The sequence below is a fragment of the Podarcis tiliguerta genome, assembly GCF_965153285.1.
Source record: "Podarcis tiliguerta genome assembly, chromosome: 7".
In the NCBI taxonomy this organism is placed as follows: Eukaryota; Metazoa; Chordata; class Lepidosauria; order Squamata; family Lacertidae; genus Podarcis; species Podarcis tiliguerta.
This window is the reverse complement of record NC_139540.1, coordinates 6,690,783-6,713,537: the sequence shown is the minus strand read 5'-3', so window position 1 is coordinate 6,713,537 and position 22,755 is coordinate 6,690,783. Positions and strand designations below refer to the sequence as shown.

The 22,755-nt window shown below is 41.1% G+C and overlaps 2 protein-coding genes across 7 annotated transcripts in view; one reads left to right on the top strand and one right to left on the bottom strand.

The window, feature by feature from the left end:
* The first annotated feature begins 1,147 nt into the window (after positions 1-1,147).
* CHRAC1 (chromatin accessibility complex subunit 1) lies at positions 1,148-4,851 on the top strand. Its single transcript, XM_083450769.1, has 3 exons — positions 1,148-1,355; positions 3,370-3,496; positions 4,066-4,851. The coding sequence occupies exons 1-3, from the start codon at positions 1,197-1,199 to the stop codon at positions 4,206-4,208; spliced, it is 429 nt and encodes a 142-aa protein (XP_083306895.1). The 5' UTR covers positions 1,148-1,196; the 3' UTR covers positions 4,209-4,851.
* A 1,328-nt stretch (positions 4,852-6,179) lies between these two features.
* The window catches only part of AGO2 (argonaute RISC catalytic component 2), a 53,599-nt gene continuing 37,023 nt past the window's right edge, over positions 6,180-22,755 (bottom strand). For 4 of the 6 annotated variants that reach the window (XM_083450511.1, XM_083450512.1, XM_083450514.1 and 1 more), the window contains one exon: positions 17,998-21,863. In XM_083450511.1, coding sequence (XP_083306637.1) covers positions 21,755-21,863 — 109 coding nt within the window. In that variant the 3' untranslated portion in view covers positions 17,998-21,754. Of the gene's footprint in view, positions 7,637-17,997; positions 21,864-22,755 lie in introns of those variants that run through there. The other 2 variants (XR_014513744.1, XR_014513745.1) reach the window with 1 other exon arrangement.

The following is a 22,755-nucleotide window of genomic DNA, read 5'->3' as shown; positions in this document are numbered from 1 at the left end:
ATAATAATAATAATAGTTGTTTCCAAGCGACGGTTACTTCAGACATGCCAAAGTATTATTATTATTATTATTATTAGTTGTTGTTTAGTCATGTCGGACTCTTCGTGATCCCATGGACCAGAACACGCCAGGCCCTCCTGTCTTCCACTGCCTCCCGCAGTTTGGTCAAACTCATGTTCGTAGCTTCGAGAACACTGTCCAACCATCTCGTCCTCTGTCGTCCCCTTCTTCTTGTGCCCTCCATCTTTCCCAATATCAGGGTCTTTTCCAGGGAGTCTTCTCTTCTCATGAGGTGGCCAAAGTATTGGAGCCTCAGCTTCAGGATCTGTCCTTCCAGTGAGCACTCAGGGCTGATTTCCTTCAGAATGGAGAGGTTTGATCTTCTTGCAGTCCATGGGACTCTCAAGAGTTTCCTCCAGCACCATAATTCAAAAGCATCAATTCTTCAGCGATCAGCCTTCTTTATGTTCCAGCTCTCACTTCCTTACATCACTACTGGGAAAAGCATAGCTTTAATTATACGGACCTTTGTTGACAAGGTCTCTGCTTTTTAAGATGCTGTCTAGGTTTGTTACTATTTAGGTTGCTTTGGGGCAAGATAAAGCGACGGACAAGTAGTAGTGGTAGTAATAATAATAATAATAATAGTTGTTTCCAAGCGACGGTTACTTCAGACATGCCAAAGTATTATTATTAGTACTATCGGTTTTATTATTTTATGTTTATAAGGCGGTTGGTTAGTGTGGGGATACGCCAAGATAAGGGATATTCCTGCGTTGCAGGGGGGTTAGACTAGATGACCCTGGGGGGGAGGGGCTTCGACCTCTACAATTCTATGTTTTTATATTTATTTACACTCCGCCTTCTCCTCCTAGTGGATTGCAGGGGGCGAAGGTATGTACAGTACTGACGAAGATTCTGCGCGGGAATAATTCGTATGCGTTGCGCTCAAGGTCGCTGACGAGTGATGTCACAGACGCGCCTTGCGGGACTTGTAGTCTTTCGAAAGGAGGCTGCTCGCCGCGCGTTTGGGCTCGGAGAGAGGGAGGCGGAGTCGTGGCCGCAGTGTACTGTGGGATAGGTAGTTCGGAGCCCCTGGCGATGCCGCAGCCAGAGCGGAGAAGAGAACTACAAATCCCAGGGGAGGAGGCGAGGCTTCCGGCGGAGGCCGCGCGGTTGTGGGAGGGAGATGGAAGATGGCGTCGCGGGTGAGTGGAATCGGCGGTAGTGGCGGCGGTGGTGAAGAAAACCGTCTGGTGTCGCTGCCGTTGTCTCGCATCCGGGTGATCATGAAGAGCTCGCCTGAGGTCTCCAGCATCAACCCGGACGCCATTTTCCTCACGGCCAAGGCCACGGTAGGGCCCCGGCAGGGACGCTTCTGAGGGGAATGCGAAGGCCGCGAGGGAGACGCCGGCGGGAGACTGCGCTTGAGGCAGCTCCGACGGTGGCAGCGGCTCTCCTGTGGAGACCAAGCTCCTGGGAAGGTGGGGTGGTTTTTCTAAACAAGAGACACATACATACATATGTATGTGTACAGTGGTACCTCGGGTTACAGACGCTTCAGGTTACATACGCTTCAGGTTACAGATTCCGTTAACCCAGAAATAATGCTTCAGGTTAAGAACGTTGCTTCAGGATGAGAACAGAATTCGTGCCTCAGGGCGCAGCGACAGCAGGAGGCCCCATTAGCTAAATTGGCTCTTCAGGTTAAGAGTTTCAGGTTAAGTACGGACCTCCGGGACGAATTAAGTACTTAACCCGAGGTACCACTGTATTCTGTTCAGTCCTACCTCGCAAGGTTGTTGTGAGGAAAGATGGGGACCCAGGGGAGTTTTCACGTCTCCCGCCTTGAGCTTGACTCATTAACTTACTCTCTTTCTATGCAAAGTGGCTCCAGAGCAACAATGACGTACAGTAATAGAGCATCACAACTACAACATGAATTATATAGAATCATCTAAATCAGCAGTAGATCAAGCGCATTCTATAAAATGCTAATAACAAAACAACTTTTTTTTAAAAAAAGAAAGGAAAGCTAAACAGCACAATTACAGCAAATGTCAACTTTCGAACTCCCTGCCTAGGGAAACCAAACTCACTACCTCCTTGCTGCCCTTCTGCCAGCAGCTGAAGGCATTCTTCAGGCTTTTGGGAACTGACTGCATTTGGTGCCTTGCTGGGGGTGTTTTTTGTAATGATTTTTAGGGTTTTAAGAAATCTATGTATGTATGTTTTAATTGTCAATGATTGTTGTTTTTCTGTGTTTATAGCTGTTACTTTTATCTGTAAGGCAGGGGGAAAGGCAGGGTATAGCTAAATATGTCTTATTTATTTGGCAATCACTCATAGCCGAGCAAGATTGTCTTCCATAAGCACGTTTTTTTGTTTTGTGTCTCTTAATTAAATAATTTTTATTAGTATTTTCCACACAACAACACGAAAAATATCGAAAAAAAATAACAATACACAACGCACAAAAACCAACATTCGAAAACTAAAAAAACAACTAAAAAAAACACAAATCCATATCTTACAAGTTAATAATATATATTATATAATATAAACACGGTTTTAACAATGAGTCTGAAAGTGACTGTGGAGGCCAATTCTGGATGTACACGCCCTTCCAGTGGGGACATTGGTTTCAGGGCAGGAGTTAATCACGGTGAGGGTTTGCCAGGCGTGCCTTCCTCCTAGCATGTTTCTCCCTTGCGTCCTGAGTTCGAGTGTCTTCAAAGCCCATGACACCTTTGGTAAAAGCTGTTCTCCAACTGGAGCACTCACAGGCCAGTGTTTCCCAGTTGTCAGGGTTTATACTGTACTACATTTTTTAAGATTTGTTTTGAGACAGTTTTTAAACCTCTTTTGTTGACCACCAGCATTACACTTTCCATTTATAAGTCTGGAATAGAGTAGTTGCTTTGAAAGACGAGTAGCAGGAGGGACAACAGTGGTGATAAAAAGTGTAGCTTAGATTCCCAGCCCATGATCAGCCTACTATGGGACATATTTTGTATTGCATTGTGGATATCTATTGATTGATGAAATCAATTGTGTGCCACTTTTCCTCCAAGGAACTATGGGGGGGGCATGCACGGTTTTTCTCCTCCCAATTTTATCCTCGCAACAACCCTGAGAGATAAGTTAATCTGAGAGTGACTGACTGCCCCAGGATCACTGAGTGAGCTTCATGACTGGGGAGAGATTTGAATGCTGATCCCCCAGCACTCTAACCACTGCACCACGATACCTCCTCTTGTTATAGTACCCTCTGTGGTTCCAAGAGGGTGACTGATGTAATTACAATAAAATAGCGTACACCAAATAATATATACCTGACTCATTGGCATACTATATTCTTATCCTTAGGAGCTGTTTGTCCAGTATTTAGCCGTGCATTCCTACAAGCATGGCCAGGGAAAGAACAAAACATCATTAACCTACAGTGACTTGTCCCATACAGCAGAGAACTATGATACATTTCAGTTCCTTGCAGGTAGGTCTTTACTCTTATCGGTCATGTAATTGTTGTAGATTTTTGAGTCCCCAATGGCGAAGTTGGTTCTGTTAAGACTACAAACCACCTTAAAAAGTCTCCTGGAACTGTTTTCCACTGATACAAAGGAGGTGGCAAAGAAGGTTGTCTTTGCCATCACCACTTGGTAGGCTCGATGTTAAGCTCTAACTCATGTTTGGTCCAACTTGGAATGGGTTTTTTGCCACTGGTGCTCTAGCCATCTCAGCAATTGTTTCATCGCTGAATGAGAGAAACATGAGAGTTATGAATGATGGGCAGAGAGAATGACTAGGATACAGATTTCCTGTTCAAATCCATTCTAGTTTCTAAGTCTTCACAAGTCACCTCCTTAAGTTTACCAAGTGCTCTTGGACAACCATAGCAGTGGGGGGGGGGATTTTTTTTGAATATTTTTGTGGATGTAAAAGTCTGCGTTGGGTATGTGGTTCCATTGTGAACCTTACATTGGGCCACACCTCTCCTTAGTTATTTTCTAGCACCTGTAAGAATGCTTCTGTAATCATTTAATGAAGGTGCCCTTCTTCCAGATATCCTGCCAAAGAAGATCTTGGCTAGCAAATATCTAAAAATGCTTGAGAGAGAAAAAGAGGGTGGAGAAGAAGAAGAGGAGGAGGAGGAGGAGGCAGAAGAGGAAGAGGATGAAGAAAGTGAAGAGGAAGAAGCATCTTGAGGGTGACAAATGACTAGACTTACAGCACATCCCTGTTACACATTAACTTGTGTTCAAGTAAAGTCCTGTTATCTCTGCATTGGTTGAAAATGGAACAACTGGATTGCCAGTTTGTTTTACAATATATGCAAGAGCCATAAGTGTGGGACTGAACTTGTGAAGAGATTTTTATTTTTATTTTAAAATACAGCTCTTTGTTAAAAGCTTACTAACTACGTATCAAACATTCTTATCTTGTGGATACTGTATTTCCAATACAGAGGTTTCTTCCTCTGCCCACATTGGGCAGCTCAGCAGTGACAATGGACCTCCTAATAGGGAACAATTCATTTAACAACTTCATAGAAAGCAAACATAATGCACAATGTCCAGCCTAGTTGGGAACAAATGGGGAAACACTTTTCATGTTTTTGTTTTTAATTACTACTTGTAGTTATGTTATGCATTTTGTTGGGGGGGGGGGGGAATCTGCTCTGCCTCATGTTAATATGTATATTTTGAAAGGATTTTAAATATAGAAGTAGCTTTTCCACAGCAGGGACTCTTTTCCATTTTGAGTAAGAGATGTACTTTATTCTTTAAACAGTGGCAACATTTGTAGAATACTTGTTCTAATGAATGTTTTATAAAAATGAATTCAGAAGATTTTTGTATAAGCACTTTTCCTTTGCATTTCCTTTGAAACTTGAACCTGTTCAGGGATTGGGCCAAAGGCTTAGTGAAGGCTGTTTTGTGTGTCTGAGTGATGTAAAACTTAATTGAGGTGGGATAATAGGTGAGCATTCCAAGGCAGGGAGAGTACTAAAATGTGATTTTTGATCCATTTACACTATGTGCTAGGCCACCCATCCTTTTGCACCAACTCTGTAGTTGCTTCCATCAACATGTTGAATGATAAGAGATGCTTTGTCTGAAATTGCTTGAAAGGGTTAGGTCTAAATGTTTATATAGCCAGCTCATCCACAGGAAAAGAAATTCCTTCCTTAGTCTTTACTTTCAAAAAAAATAATGAAGCACTTACTAAAGATTTTGCTTCACCGGCTTCTATGCTGTGATGACCCACATGGCAGAACCTTCCCTGCTACTCAAGGGCAGGTGCTATCTCAGGGGTGTCTGCCTGTGCTCTGGAAGCCACTGGAGGTTGAGTGGTTCCAGACCATCACAGGCTTTAAAAAAAGTCAAATTGGGACTGGAAGTTTGCAATATTGGTATTACATTATACCCACCCTTCAAATTCTCTTGCTGCACTGTCAATTAACCCTCTGAAGTTCTTAAAATATGGGTAGGTTTATATGCCCCTACCAGTTGGTTTGGTAATGGCATACCAGAGCCCTTTCTACAATGGAACTAAAACTGTAATTCTCCGTCTGCTGCCCTCCTGAATGAGTTTCTGGACATAGAAGTACTCATGCAGAGGACACAAAGCTTAGCTCAGTCTCCCCCCATGATGGGAGAGAGAGTTTGAACAGTATACTGACTAAAATACAAGTGCAGTACACAGCAGGTACACTATTGCTCCCGTTTCAGTGGCTGCAAGCTCTACCCTCTGAAGCAAACCTGGGAGTTATAAAGATGGAACACACATACGAAGTTATGTACCATACAGCCATAATGTCCTGTGTTTGATAAAACACCTTGGTCTAGTGAAGTGTGTGAGCAAAACAGCACCTATTAAATTGCATAGCCAGTCATTTTTCTCCTAGGTTCCATGGAAACTGAGCTAATAAGGAAATAGTTTATTCTTATGCACACAATACCAGAATGGTTAAGAATGATCAGCTGGTCTGAAAGACAAATGTTCAAACTGTTTCCCAGCAATGGAGTTTGCTATGTGACCTTGGACCGGTTACCATCATGCAGCCTACCTTACTTCATAGGATCAGTAATGTGTGCATCCACATTCCCGCCCTGTAAAAAAATGTATTAATTGTACCAGGCACTTGAAACCCATGCATAATAGAAAATGGTACATTTGAACTTGTAAATATGAGTAATTTATTGACATACTATGAGGCAGAAACAAAATCGACACCATACAAAATAACTTTATAAAATATCATTCACATCATATTTCATCAAGATTTACAGCATTTTGAGCTTGTTACATGTCTTATGGTATGGAGGTAATAAAAAAAAAACACTACACTAAATCTTTAGTATTAGTTTATAATATATATACACACACACATACACAAGAAACCAAAACAAAAGTAAAAGGTTAGTTTGTCATGAGTTTATTGCATAAGTAGTGCAAAGTATTTTACTAGCAAGCTGTAAAACAAACATGGAAAGAGGAACCACCTAAGTTTAAAAACAGGACAATAAATGTTGAATTTCACAGTCTTCTGAAGCTTCCTTCAAGAGTTTCTCTCCCTGCATTCTACTCCCAAACACAACTCCCTCTGTGTTATAATGCATTTGGGGAATTAAAACTACCAAGTTATTCTGAAGGAAATTAGATCTAAAGGGCATATGTTGCTTGAAATCACCTGGTTGCAAACTCAGGGTGGCGTCCAACTAAACAGTTTGGCTAACGCAAGGACATTTACTGCACAGTGGAATATTCCCATATTCAAGCCTCCGGAGCAGATTTAGGGGGTGAGAGGCAGGGAAGTTCCACTGCACAGCTAAAATCCTTGTGCTAGCCAAACTGTTTAGCTGGATCCTGCCCTCAGTTTCCAATGGGGGGTGTTTTGGAGTAGCAGTGTGGCTCAGCTGTCCAGTTAGGTTATCCTAACTGATTTGTTAGCTTATTCCTTAATCAATATATAATTTATTACAAGTACATGATTGCTTTTTTCCAGTTGGAAAGCAGCAAACGACACCACTCCCCATCTCGATGTTCAATGATTATAAAGCAAGCATACAAACCAAGAGAGAACATATATTGTCTGTTTTACAACCTTAAGTTTCCTTTTTCTCAAAACCTACTTCGTAAAGTCACTACATCCTCTACTGAACAATGCAGGGCAGACTGGATAACAACTACTGAACTAACACCAGTAAAGGGTAAGAATGTCTAACTAAGTGAAGAGAGACAAACTCTCTCAGTTCTTCAGGGGATCCAACAAATACAAATTAAAAGCCAGGTAGCCTTTTAACAATATATTAAAACTAATGAAAGCCAAACAAAATGCTCAGTGAAATAAAAGGAACAAAATGCAGCATATTCAGGCTCTTGTTTCAATCGTGAGGTACCTGTAAGTCTTATATTCTGCCCAAGTACTATGGTACATTAAAAACATTTTAAAATTCTTAACCATAAGCCAATTTACAGGACACTATTACTGAGAAAGTGCAACAATGCTGATCACTTATATGCAGCATATTAAAAGGTTGGTTACTCTTTTATAAAATATAGCTTTACTTATAGACCCGTTGGGGCAGTTTTGTAACATACACTTTTTTTTCCTGTTGATTGAGTCTCTCTGCAGCAAAAAGAAAAAAAAAGGAAAAACACCTCCTTTAGGGTATAGCTTAAATCCTGCCACTTAGGAATGTTGGTGTCCCCCATCTCTCCCCCCCACCCACCCACATTTCTTTAATTCCCCCACCCGGATATTAAACTAAATTATCAATTTTTACAGGAAAAGATTCCCATGCTGTATTGGTTACGGTTTATAAAGTCAAATTTTCAGTCTTCAAAAACAATAGTATATTACAACTTAGTCTCCCCCAAAAAAGGTAAGTAAAAAAAGGTTTTTATATAAAAAAGGATATTCAAACTGTTATATAAAAGCATGCAGAAAGTTACTTGGATGTTTTTATTCCCTTACCTGACATATGCACACACATCACTTCCATGTTTTACTATATACATGTATATATGTACAGTAACCTTTGCCAGCCCGGGAGGGCAGCCTTCCAGGTATTGTTGGACTACAACTCCCATCAGTCCCCAGTGAGCAATTGCTGTCTGGGGGCTGATGGGAGTTGTAGTCCCCTATTTGGAGGGCTAACCAGGTTAGCAAAGGTTGATGTACAGCTTGAGTATTAGTAGCTACATACACACATCTTCACGCATATTGAGCTTCCCACCCCTGGAACTACCCAGGCCACAGAGATTTCACTAATTAAATGGAGGAAGTATATATATATCTCGTCGTGTGCAGATTTGCTCCCTTTGGTGAAACAAATGGGGCGGCCCACATATATTGGCTAGCATGTTGGAGCACGCTCATTCCAAGATTGAACCGCCACACTACTTCCTTTTGGGCAAACACTGAGAAGCTCCACAGAGCATGCATGGTTCACGACCATGCAAATGTATGCATAGAATAGTTTGGGATCCGAGTATCAATGTTTTTTTTCCCCCTTCCGTCTGTCTGTTTTTCAATACATGTTTTTTTTCTTAAAAAAAGAACTCTTTCCACGTTACAAGCATTCCGTTACGCTGTATATTTATATAGTTTTTATTACACACAAAAATACACTTTCGTTAATTTTTCAGAAACCTGACACAGTTTTCAGTTTTGCTGTTAAAAAGGGTTTATAGTTTGTATAGGAGCGTGACGATTTCGCTATGCATTGGGACTCAACACAAAAGGCACAAAGATGAAGAGAGAGAAAAACCAAATGCATTTTTGTAACACCCCCCCACCCCCCAAACACCCTTGTCTTCAGAGGACAAGTAATCACATACTGTTTGGTCACTTTGGACAATCTCATTTATAATTTGAATAAATTAGCACCCAACTGCTTAGTGTGAGGTAGATCCAAACTGGAAAGAGTGCTGGGTCCCCAACCACCCCCACCCCCGCCTGCGGCTAATCTTGGAGACAAAAGGAGTCAATGTCAGTTCTGTGATGCAAAAAAACATCACTATGTTTTCAACATATGTACATTTTTAAAAAATCGTCAAGACTCTTCTTTCAATACAACTACATATCACTCGGGGGAATGAAGCAACATTAATCCCCTTAGCCCTTTTTTAAAAAAAATGAATTTCTTCCAATTGCTTAATATCTTCTCCACACATCACAATGTCCGGATTAACAGTGTGGCTGGAGCCCCAGTCCAGGAGGTGTAAAATTCTGTAAAAATTGGGATAGAATGACAAGGCTACAGGGCTGGTGCCTCCATTGCCTCCTGAAAAACATAGACTGGTTTTAAGGATAAGAACTTTTTTTAAAAAAATCTCTTGTGCCTTCATGGGAAAGAGTTAAGTCTTACTAAATTACTGTTTTTGCATATTCTGATTTTGGACAAATTTGATACATTTGTTAAGGCTTAAGTTAAAGAAACCACATCGCATCAAGCAAGCATGTAACTAAAACTGCTTAAGGTACATACGCTGCATAAAATGCTAATTCTCCTACATTGAGTTTTTATATATATATTGAAATGGAAACTCTACAGCATTACTAATGGGAAGAAATAATTTTTAAAGTTTTCCTCAAGTGCTAATTTTATATTTCTGTATATCCTGGAAGCCTGGAACATTGCAACAGAGAGGCAGCAAAAGGATGTAAACTATTTCTATTTAGTACCATTTTGAAATAAGGCCCTTCACTAATCTCTCTCATTAGCTAATCGGTTTTTTTCAACGTGTTTTGTTCCTTCCTTCTTGGCAAATGAAATATGTACGATAATGGTGTTCCTAGGCAATCATTCCCTCAGCCGGTAGGATCCAGACCCAAGTTTGCTGAACTTGGGTGCCTCCGCCAAGTTATTATTACTATTCATTACTGCATTTATGTCCCGTCTTTTTCTCCAAGGAGGTGTGCTTGGTTTGCCACATTTAACCCCCACAGCAACCCTGTGAGGTAGGTTAGGCTGAGAGAAGACCGTGACTGGCCCAAGGTCACCCAGTTAGCTTCATGGCCGAGTGGCGATTTGAACCCTGGTCTCCCAGGTCCTGGTTCGGCACTCTTAACCACGACACCACACTGGATCTCAAGTTAATACTGGGTTAAGTCCCATTGATGTCAGTGAAGTAACTTAAGTCTGGATCCAAGAAACATTAGTAAATTTAAAAAAATACTACAACTGCTTAAACTAAACTACAGGTTAAAATTAATCCCAGGAGATATCAGTTAAATCTGGTGTGCCAAAGCTTTTAAAGATCAGATTACACCATAAACCCTGACCATCATAACTTCCTACCTCCAACTTCATGGTGCAAAACACTCTCAGTCTATTTTACTATTGCGGGTTAATAGCCATTGGTCATAATAACTGCTTGCTAGAAGCTGAGTGGCAAGTCTCGGCTGACCATGCAGGGGCACACTGGGCAAAGGAGCACAGCCCACCGCAACTCCAACCCTATGATACGTGGGTGTTCAAGATGTACAGTACACCTAAAAAAAAACCTGTGTGAAGCAAGGACGCTGTGGCTTTTGCAGCACACAGGGGAAAATGAAGAAAAAGCTTCAGAGTCAGCACACATCCTAAGCATGGCGTTACCAACAGTTTGTGCAAAGGACTCGGTAGAAAATGGGAGGTAGGGAAAGTAACTTTACTATGCAGTCTGTCTCCCCACATCCTTTTGCCTCTTAAAAACAACTGAAAAGGTGCCTGCAATACTGCCATCTCATCATAATCAGAGGTAGTTTTTTTCTTTTGTTTTTAAAGGAGAGCAACGGGCCCAAATTCTTTTCCCAAGAAGTATTTCTTCCCTGGTTGTAATCTTGAGAAATTCACAGAACTGAGAAAGGTGACAGCTATTTGCATGCACTGTTCTTAAAACTCTATAGAAAAAGCTGCCGTGAATTCGGAGATCTCTCATATCTAGGCTGACTCCAGAGGCAGCAGCAAAATTGTTCTTCTCTTCCAATCAAAGTATCACATATCTCAAGCAACAAGCTCACTCTATTAAGGATATCCTTAATGTGGGATAAAAGTTACTACACCCTTATGCTCCTTAATGGAGTTCTGCTAGATTTTGAACAGCTGACGGAAAAGGCAGGATATTTTTTTGCATTGTAAAGTAGTATTTAAAGTAGGATAGTTCCCATTTGACAATTTGGTTGCTTCAGCAGACTTCAGCAGGTTTTCAGTAACTTAAATCATAACCCTTGCTTGAAGTCTCTAGCCCTCAGCTTCATAAAGCCTTATGAACACTTCTTTCAGCCTTAAGTGGTTGAAGGGACAAATTACATCAATCTCTGGCAATTTAGCAGTAACACCCTTCTTCCCCAAGGTTAAGCCCTCTCTTGTAATTCAGGGTCAGTACAGATGCCATGCTGGTTCCCTTAAAACCATGGTTTGGCAACATGCATAAGAGCCTAAAGGTCCATCGACACCAGTATCCTGTTTCCTGATGGCTCAGGTGCCTTCAGAAACTCCACCAGCTTCAGACAGCGGTGGAGAAGGGGCAGAGAAAGAAATAGGCTTCATTGTGGAGGCCAGTGTTTCCCAACCTATGGGTCATGAACCACAAGAGTCGCAAAGCCTGTGCAAACGAGTCACAGGCTTTACAAGTAAGCCCAAAATAAATATTGTTAGTAACCTTTAACTGGTATGATGAATGCCTCCTGCAACTTTTCATTTCGTTGGCATATCATTGACGCTTGTGGCAATAAATTTATGGGTCACCACACCAAATAAATTCGGACTTGTGAGTCACCGTATCAAAAAAACCACTGGTGTAGGCCACACCTCAGTGGCTGACCACACATTTTGCATGCAAAAAAACCCCGCCCGGTTCAGTTCCTGGCATTGCTAAATAGAATTGGTGGACTCCTGCTAGAAAACCCTGCAGAGCTGCTGCTGATCAGCCTAGGCAGACAACTAGTACTGAACTAAGTAGACCAATGGTCTGTCCATTTTAAGGTAGCTTCCTACATTCCACACCTAGTGCCACACACCCAAGTAGGCTCTGAAATTGTGCTATTTGAACTGCCATCTTCCTTTTGCCACGTGACAACCCACATTTGAAACTCCAGGGAACATTCAAGCACAAACTGTGATACGGGACAGCAGGGTCTGTTGCTCAAAGACAATCCCCAAGGGATTCACATAGCTCTATGGATCTCAGGCTTCAAAGGATGGGAAAAATTATGAACAGATCTGTTTGCAAACTACTGGTGAACATGACTATTGAATAGTACAAGCACTGTTACTCTCCTGAACGATGAAACTTATGATGACTTGCATTAACTATCAAGTAAGTAAGTAAAGTAAGTAAGTTATGGATAACAGCCCTATGACATATCCAGTGACAATCTTGATAGCAATATGTGTATGTATAAATGAGCACAATGAATTCGCTCGCCAGAATAATATTATGATTACAAGACAGCTTTCTACAGTTTAAGTTTGAGATAAAAGCACCTTATTTGCACTCACTTCAAGATCTTGGGTGTGACCAAATTCTCATACCGTGAAACAGAACACACTCATAATATAAAACATTCAAGAATATATATATATTTGCACATTTAGAGTTTATATAAGTTAGTGACTTGTGTAGGGAAAAATAGCATCTTGAAGTTCGAAGAAAAAATACCTAAATAGAATCTCAAAAATATTCAACACATAATGTCATCCTAGGTTCAAAATAAGTTTAAAGCACCTTCATGTCACCCTCTGTTAAAACAAGAGACCTTATATATTATTTTACATATGTGTGCACATCTGGATTCATAGCTAGTATGCACGAGAGAACTTGGGGCTTGTGTTTTCAAACGGCAAGCCCTCATATGCAAAAGAAGCAAACCTCAGCTGAAGCAAAAAGGGAATCTTATCATTAGCCTGTGATATGGAATAAGGGCCTGCCATTTAAAGGGAGACGTACATGCCCAAGTCCCTAGGGGGTAGCTTTTTAGATCCAGGCCAAGCATCCCATGCACACACATGCTCCTACACCTAAGGCATTCAAACATTTCTTATTGGAAACAACAGTTTGGGGGGGAGGGTTGCAAATACAGGGTAAAAGTGGACCCGTCCATGATATCACTGCAATTCTTCAAGCCATATTAAATTCATTAAAAACAACAACTTTCTTCGCCTTTGCAAAGTAGGCAGCATCCTGTGGGTTCTATCCAGACTGCTTGTTCTGATAAAAGATGCTATAAGACCCCGTATGGCACTTGGCTTCTCAGATTAGAAGCCAGTAAGTTCATAGCGACTCAGGTCCTTTGGTGAATTTTGGCTACTCTCAGTAATGTTAAATCACATCTCAAAAAAAAGGGGGGGCGGGATATTCTAATCTCTTTCGAAGTATGAAGGAGGTAGTCTTTAAACTGTACCAGCTTACTAGTTGAAGAGTCCTCTGCTGCAATCTGGCCATGCCGTTTTAATTCTATGACAATACTTCAGGGATCATCATGAAAAGAAGAGACATTTAACTAGGGTGGAGTCAGGTACACAGCAGGCCAAATGAACAGGCTTAACATGGGGTGGGAGGGCTGAAATAACTTCACAAGCAGGGCAGGGGCTTCTCTGTCTGCTTTAAGCGTGCCAAAGGGTAGTTCGACAGACGTCAGAGCCAATTACTAACAGGTACATTTGCAGCCCAAAGAATAACTGGCCACAAAAAGATCAATTCACAAATCACAAGCTATCCAATTCACAAGCTATCCATTTGGGCTGCCCGTTTAATTAGTATGGAGAATTCATACAAGGTTGAGTGAGAAAAGCTCCATCAGGTAAGCAGCCCTACGGCACAGAATGAAGCCCAAGCCCACGTTTTGCCCTCTGTCCAATGGTTTCACATAGCCGCTGCAACAGTTTGGCTGAGCCCAAAGCCCACGTTAGAGCAGCCAAATGAATCTCCACCAGTCATTTTTCTTGGCACATCTCCCAATCTGCATTCTTTGTAACCAGACAGCATGGCCGACTGGTCAAAAAGGCAGTGATAAAACTGCAGGGCAGAGAGCTATGTATAACTGATTATACCAGTGCATAAAATCGGGGGGGGGGGTAAATATTTTGCAAGCAAAGTGCATTTTGGAAAGGGACAAAAAAAATGAAGCTATGGAGTGAAAGCAGACAAAACTTCACTAAAATATATAAAGCAAATTTAGCAAACTGTCCTTCAAGGATTTGTTGGCTACATATAAATGGATAAAATGCAGAAACTAAATATGAGCCTTTATGTTCCTCTCTTAATACTGTAAAATCAGACACTCACTCTAGAAATACAACAATGAATGTGACAATTTCTCCCTTGTCTCATCCTAACGCTATGTACAGTATTGTTCCAATAGCTACAGCAGATGCAAACAGAAAACCCTTTACAGTAAAAAAAAAAAAATCAAAAAAAAGATCAGTGCAATTACATCCTGCTTGAGTTTTTCCTAGAAATGATGGCCTGGATACCTTTAGAAGCGAATTGTCAGTGACTACAAATGCGAAAGTAAGATATAATGCATGGTCTCATATGCATGGATCTTAGCCAGTGCCATTTCGAAATGAACAAAGCTACCCAACAAAAATAACTGCTTTTGGAGAAACGAATTGTAACTGGAACACAAAACTTTAATCTACAACGGCTACCTACTAGTGACAACGTTTACATTCTTTTCCTTAGGCAGAAAGACCTTATGGCTTAAGTAATGTCACAGGAGTTGTTCTCTGGGTTATATCACATGTGGCAAGATTTATACCTACAACCCCTAAAGCGAAGGACCAAAATCTCATCCCAAAGTGTCAGTGGTCACAGGTGATGTGAAAGACCTGAGCCCCTGAAGAGCTGTTCCAGACTCGGTGATAATGAGCTAGGTGGACGACTGATCCGTCTGAACTGGTAATAAGGCAGCTTCCAACTAACGCTGGACATGGGACAAGATGGGACATGGGACTGTGAAGCGTTGCTAAGCACGTAAAATCTAGTTCATTTCTCAAGAGGGTGGGGAGAGACTACACTGACTTCAAGAGATAAGGCTTGGCGCTCCTATTGTGTGCTTGCATATAACTGGATACTTCCAATCCCACCTGTTCCCGATAACTGTTTTTCAGCTCCAGGGGTGGCAGCCTTAGACAAATATATATATATTTGGGATCACCCCTCTCACCGGTCATCGCTAACCTGTACATGGAACACTTTGAAACCAATGCTTTAGACAAGTCAGAACACAAACCCAAACTTTGGCTCAGATATGTTGACGACACCTTTGTAATTTGGCCACACGGGAAGGAAAAACTGGATAGCTTCCTCACACATCTCAACAGCCTACACCCCAAAATACAATTCACTATGGAAATAGAAGCCAACAACCAACTTCCCTTCCTTGACGTCCTAATCTACAAAAAACCTGATGGCTCCCTAGGACACACTATCTACCGGAAAAAAACACACACCAACCGCTACTTACATGCACAATCACACCACCACCCTGCACAAATAAACTCCGTAGCCAAGACTCTCATCTCCAGAACCAAACGCCTGGCTGACGAAGACCACTTGACAACTGAGTTACAGAATCTCTCAAATGTGTTAATTGCCAATGGATACCAGCAAAACAGGGTTACGAAGCTAATCCAAAAAGAAACACCCCCCAAAAACCAAGACACAGAAGAAAACAATGGCATAGCCCTCCTTCCTTATATCAAGGGCACTACAGATAAAATTAGCAAAATCCTCCATAAACACAATATCAAAACAGCCTTTTGCACCAACCAAAAAATAGCCAATATCCTCAGAAACCCCAAGGATAAAATTCAGTTGGAAAACCAAGGGGTCTATGAAATACCCTGCAAAGTCTGCCCAGCCACGTACATTGGACAAACAAACAGACGAATAAATGCACGGATCGCAGAACACAAGAATGCCGTCAAAAAAGAAGAAAAAACTTCCTCTCTTTTCCAACACATGAAAGAAACAGGACACGAAATTAATTTTGCAGATTCCAAATTGCTCTTTAACATGGAACATCACCACAAGAGAATAATCATGGAAGCCATCGAGATAGAGAAACACCCTCACAACATGAACAAGCGTGACGACACATCCCGCTTGCCAGACATCTGGAAATTAGCCCTCCCCACAAAATCTGACACCAGATCCAGAGGCACACAGAACGCCATCACCAATCAACCACACCAGACCCAAACCCAGACCCTCTCCACAGATAAATTACAGACACCATCCAGTAGCCAAACCAGGGTGGCACCTCCGGATGCTGCACCCCCCTGCAATCCCTACACAGATCTGGCTGGCACAGGCCACAAAACCACAGCTCGCCCCTATACACGAAGCCAAGCCAGAGCACAACCAAGTGCAGTACAGCCATCTTCTCAGAAAAACTCTTCACAAAGTTCAAGAGTTCAAGACACGAAGGCTTTAGCAACTAATCCACACCTAATGACCCACCTAAGTGGGATTCAGGAAATCACTCAAGAAATCACTCAAGATATCCCTCAAGTAATTAAGGAACAAAAGAAGAAAAGGCACACTAGCCTGGGAACCTCCTCTCTGCCCAGAACATTGGAGGCTATACACCACACCTCCTCAACAGTATTTATAGGAACTCAAACACTGAGATCCTGCTCTGTTCCAGTAACAAGAAGCCGAAAGCACCAGCCTGAAGATGACGAGTGAGACCTCGTCGAAACGTCGCCTAGACACCCCAACTTTTACACGGGAAGACACCCGAGGACACCAAAACCTGCATATATATATATATATATATATATATGTCAGGTTGGTAGGTGACCCAGGAGCCCATATTAATGTTTAAGCCAATCCCATATCCAACAACCTAGATCAGAAAGAGTGAAGACTATCTCCAAGAAATTGGAGCTATTAAGATGCTGCCATAGCCTAGGTCACAACAGTCTACATGATGCTTCAGATGTTGTTGAGCTCCCATCATCTCAGACTCCTGGTTGGGAGCTGGAGTTCAACAGCACGCAGAAGGCACTAACTACGCTGGCTCCTCCTAACTTATGCAATCTTTTTTACCACCTGACTGCTACATGTTATCTGAATTTTAGGTACAGGCAGAAGCAACTCAAATAACACAGGTAATCTCCAGCATGTGCAAAGCTGAGGAGGAACAGGAGAAAGGGCGTTGTGAGATTTCCCATCTCCCCTGAACAAACCCATCACAGCTCAACTTGGAAGTCGCCACATGCAACCACACAGTATGTCCTTACAAGTCAAGACTAGCAACACACACACACCCCTTGGCAAGTTTTTAGATGTGAATTATTCCAGTGCTCTAGCCATTGTTATCATAAAATTCAACAACACAGCTTCAAATGTGCTGCATATCCCAATCAAGTCAGCACCAGAACAGTAATGAAAGCTAGGCAGGGGCTTGATTGCGCCTGTGCTCAAGACCCAAAGCTGAGGAGGAGAGGCAAAGAACTTGGCTGGGCTCAATACATGATCTACGTCAGTAACAACTCCAAAATGTGGTGTGGGGAGGAGATCTGGCCATGGCTGGCTCTGGCTCTCACTCCCGTTGTCATTTATCTCCGGCCGACAACCTCTGAGCAAGCAAGGGGCAACAATGCCAATCCTCATATGCTCCAGAAGGCATCCATGTTCTCTGCATCAAGAATGCATATTTTTAAAAGGCACAAGAGACCAATTATAGTGTGTTTTGCTTTTTCAGATAAAATGGCTTCAGTTATCATTGCTGGTTCATTGGTTTGCGCTCTGAAACAGAAGCAATTCCATTGGTTGCTGCTTTCTTCTTTTTTTTACATCCCAATACTGCTAAAATTGTAAAGCAAACAAAAACAAATAAAAATAGGAAACTTGCACACTTGAATTCTATAGGGTGTTTCCACCACCCCTCAAATCTTCCCACGATAGGAGGTTCCTTACTTGGCAACATGAAACTGACAGCAAAGCAACTGGTTTTGCTAGGGCTGAGATGTCAGCCCCTTGTTCTTCTTTTCTGAGACGTTCCAGGAATTTATAAGCATCAAACAGGCAATAGCACAGATAAGAGAAGTGAGGGGGAACCTGCAGTCCAACAACATCTGAAGGGCCACAACTCCCGTCCTCCCCAACCATTGTCCAGCTAGCTGGGTCTGATGGGAACTATATTACAACAACATACAGATTGTTCTATGTTCCCCATCCCTAGCACAGATACACATCCAGCAGAGTCTAATCCTTACAGGTGAAGTTTGAGAAAGGACTGCAGCATTTACAGGCAATGCAACTCTGAAACACCTGTTTGGCTACAACTGAGTGCTGATGCCATTTTAAAAAAACAATTATGGAGGTCAATCAGACCCAGTTTTCTCTGCATGTGAAAAGGGAACAACTTTTTAAAAAAGGAGAAAAAGAAGCCAAATTCCTAACAGAACCAGTTTTATTACAAATTGATTCCAACAGTAAGTAGATAAAATTTAAAAGCACTTCCAGGTATATGACACAAACCTGGACTCCCCTCAGTTTTTTTGTAAACTATTCTCCTTTGTTCTCATGGAAAATATTTTGGATAAAAGTGTATGAAATCATTCACCTGAGATATTGCTGTGCTTTCAAGAGTCATTGTAGTAAACAGCTGTGTAGAAAGATGTATTCTTTGTTTCAAATTGGAGTTTTGGTTTATGCATATATTATAAAAAGCAGTTCCTGTGCATAATCAGAGTGCCCTATCTTTTCAAAGTGCATTGTCAATGGTTCAAAAACGAGCTTTACAACCCCTCCCCCCAATGCTGAATCTTGCTAGACACTAGTTCACCATGCATCTAACAATAAGAAAGGAAAAAAGCCTTAAAAAAAAAAATACAGTATACAAGATTAAAAGAAAGAAAACAACATGCATTTATCCTTTCTGCCACACAATGATATCTAACTTTCAGAAAACGACCATATTCCTTCTACACAGGTAGATACTCACATGAAATTGCTGCACATGCCAGTGACAACATTAATTCTTTGGAGAAGGGTCTACACAAGCCCAGGCAACAATTGTGGACATGCATCTGCAGTCTGAGAGTGCTGATTCAATGAAGATAATGGAAATGGAAGAAATGAAAAGAACTAAGTGACTGCCAGCTAGCACCTAGAAGATAGCCGCTACTATTTTAGCTCGTTGCTAGTTAACAGCAGCTGCGGGAAAGAGCTCTTTGCATTGACGTGACCACCCAGTTCTGAATAGGAAGACAAGGAAAATTCTACCATCGTGGCCCACCTCCTTCTGCCTGATGTAGCTTCAAGATGACAGAGAAACAAGGAACTAACGAATTACTGTCACCTTATGTGCCAGCCTAGAACAGAACTAGCTTAGATTAGCTTTTAGAACCAGCTCGTTCACCAACTGAACAGTGGTGAAGCCCAAATATCTCTTCACATTTCAATCGCTTCCCTAACGCAAGCTGGAAAGTGCAACAAATCCAGGAAGAAAAAGCTAAGATGCTATAAATTCAAGGAGGAGATGTTGCGATCTGCTTTTCGCAGCAGAATGACAGAGACACTGACTGGGTCCTGTTTTTCTTGAAACAATCAAGCTGCTGGAACTGCAGTGTCCAGAATTTTAACAAACAAACACACACACACACACACACACTTTAAACAAAAGAAAACATGACATACTCATGCCTCAAAAGCCTGTCTGTTGTTCCAGCAGATCTGTTTGGCATTATGAGGCACTGCTTACTAGGTGCAGACTTTAACTGATGTACAGCATAAATTAGATTCCTAGAATTTAACAGGCAACAAAAAAAATTGAGCACTCTGTTGCCCAGGCATCAACTATCAGTTCTATTATACCGTAACAACCTTAGCACAGCCTGATCCCATTTCCCCCACTTCTTGAATAGAGAAATGGGAACAAATCTTGCAAAGCAGCTGTTCTGCTGTTCAGAAGAGAGAGAAAAAACAAATCCGAATGAATCTTAAGATGGTTTTACAAGCATAAAAAGTACTTAACACTGACTTGATGTGTTTAGCTCTTTTCTTTCTTTTTGTAAACTCCAGCAAGGTCAGATTAGGAGGGAAATTTCCTGGGCTTTCTTCGACAGTATCTTAGTAGTGTTCCTGTTGCCATCGTTAGTGCAATGGTATTTGTCGTTAGTCACCTATATGAATCTTGTGCAAATGTACAGAAGCTTTTATTTTTAAGTAGGTCTCTGTTTGAATTAATGCTCCTCCAAAGAGGACGGCAAACCTCCCCCACCTCTTTCTATTCATGCTACGCAAAACAGTTGACACTTCACTGCCCAAGTACACACCAGATCTCTTTTCCTTTCACTTCTCTGTCTCAGATGATCGAACAGGAAAGTAATTTTTTGTGCTTGAATGAATCAAGAACTGTTCCTTCATGCCTAAACTACTGAGTGTTAGATCTACTGAGCTGGATGAGCTCAGCAAGCCCTTCCAAATATAAGCTAAATAAAACGATATATACACCAGGTAAATCTCTCAACCCTGCCTCGTTAAGTCAGTTGCATATTCCTGCTTTTGAAAGGTGCAATACACCAAGCATTGCTGCAGCCTGTCCTCTATTCATTTCAAAGAGATGTGGGTGAAACATCACACACAAGGCCTGCTGAAATGAACAGAGAACTTGCAAAAGCTACGGTTGGTGAATTCCAGCCCAAATCACTAGTGTCCCCATGATAAACTTCTCATCTCAAATCCAAAGCATTCCTGAATTTATGATATGTTAACAGAAGTAAGTTGAGCTGATCACTCCTTAGTAAATAAAAATAAATAGCATCTAGTCTATCATGTTAATACTGTGAACATATATAATTTTTACATTAATTCAAACATAACAGTGAAAAAGATTGTACTGTATCACCACAGACCCGTATTCTTTAGAAAAGCTTTGGAAAATTAAGTGTCACAGTCCTATAGGACAAACTCCATGATTAGTAATCAAAATGGATTTTTTTTTAAGGAAAAAAAATACATTTTTAATGGCACGCTTTGCTAATCTTTCAATGGACCTAATAAAATGTATAATAAACTCCTTTTTCTTCCTGAAATAATTCCATTATTCATTCTACGAAAAACTTAAAACAGCACAATGAGAGACATTCAAGAACTTCAAAAAATACTTTTTTGCCCATAGACCCCCACAGACTGTTCATCTAGAAGACAGCAAGGGGCAAACCAGAATTCTCCCCTTTTGCATCTCAATACTAAACCATTTGTGAATGCATCCAAAATGACTGAGGATTTAAATGGCACCGAATTAGCACTTCATTTTCTTTTCAGGAATAAAAGCAAAATTCATAGGTTTTTTTCACCAACCCATTAAGCCTGATCTTAATTGGGTATTTTCAGATTAGTTACAAACAAGTATATCTGTAGAAAGGCATAACTAAATGAAAAGTGTTGTTTTTAGCCCTGAGATCACAGCTCTAGATTTAGTTACAAAAGGGGTTTTTGATTTGTTTCTTTTTTGTTCCTTTCTTCCTGACAAGCAGCTTCTGATTTTGGCAAATCCAAACTTCTAATAGCTGTGCAATTTTGTACAGGTCTGCAGTTTGCAATCAAGTCTGAAATTCCGGACGGAAGGCTTCCTTGCAAATGAAAAAAAAACAATACTAAAAATTAAAACCTAATAAAATTATGATGCATCACTCATTGCTGGCTGTCGCTGTAGCTGGGGCAACTGTTGGTCTAAGTGCAGCTGGTCTCCTGTGAATCCAACTTGGAACTGAGTTACTTAAAGCACTGCAACATGTCAAGCGAAGTACATGGTGCGCAACGTATCTTGATGAACCTGAACGGCTTTTGCAAGTGCTTGATGATCTCTGCCATTGCTCTGACCAGACGTATGACTCCCTTCGGCACTAGAAGATAAGGGGGGGGGGGGGGGAGGAAAGACAAAACTCACTTTATTTATCTACCCTGAAGTAATTTTCCACAAGGCAATTCTGATGTTTCTAAACAGTGTATTCAGTTCGTATCAGAGGATCTTTTAAAAATTAAAAAGCATGCACTCTACAAGAAATCTAGCACACTTAAGGCCCATTATTAACCCAAACTCTTTTCCCCTGAGCAAGGGGAAATTACAGGCAACTCCAACTAGAGAATCAAAAATCTCCAATCGGCTCCAGTTCACTATGCTAAAACAAAATGGTTCTTGGTCTGGTACACCTGTTGTAGGAATACTGCTAAACCTGAGACATCCCAAAACCGTAACAAGGTTTGAGTGTGAAAGGACCCAGAAATCAAAGATGTAAGCACAGATACACATACACACACACAATAATATAACCCCTTTAAAAAGTTTCAGTTACTCATCTGGAAAGCTATGTATAGGATCGCACTGTCATTTGATTATCTATTCTCAATACCATCCTCCTATTCTAGCCATGGTTGTTTGAAGATACAATTATCTTCCTATATTGATGGATTTTTATCTGGATTTATTTTATGTTTATCTAATTTTTAATTTAATCTGTTGTTCACTGCTTTGTGGGCCTTTGGGTAGAAAAGCAATAAATGAATGCATTTTAATAATGATGAATGACAATTTGAACCCCTCTACATAAAAATTGTGATTCGTCGTTATTATTAATCACAAGAAAGTGAGCTAGAAAATACCGTATTTTTTGCTCTATAAGACTCACTTTTTCCCTCCTAAAAAGTAAGGGGAAATGTGTGTGCGTCTTATGGAGCGAATGCAGGCTGCGCAGCTATCCCAGAAGCCAGAACAGCAAGAGGGATTGCTGCTTTCAC

Excerpts from the sequence above, each read along its gene's own strand:
- CHRAC1 (XM_083450769.1), top strand. The coding sequence starts at position 1,197 with ATGGCGTCGCGGGTGAGTGGAATCGGCGGTAGTGGCGGCGGTGGTGAA. Across the intron at positions 1,356-3,369 it reads TCCTCACGGCCAAGGCCACG|GAGCTGTTTGTCCAGTATTT; the intron begins GTAGGGCCCCGG and ends TCTTATCCTTAG. Across the intron at positions 3,497-4,065 it reads TACATTTCAGTTCCTTGCAG|ATATCCTGCCAAAGAAGATC; the intron begins GTAGGTCTTTAC and ends CCCTTCTTCCAG.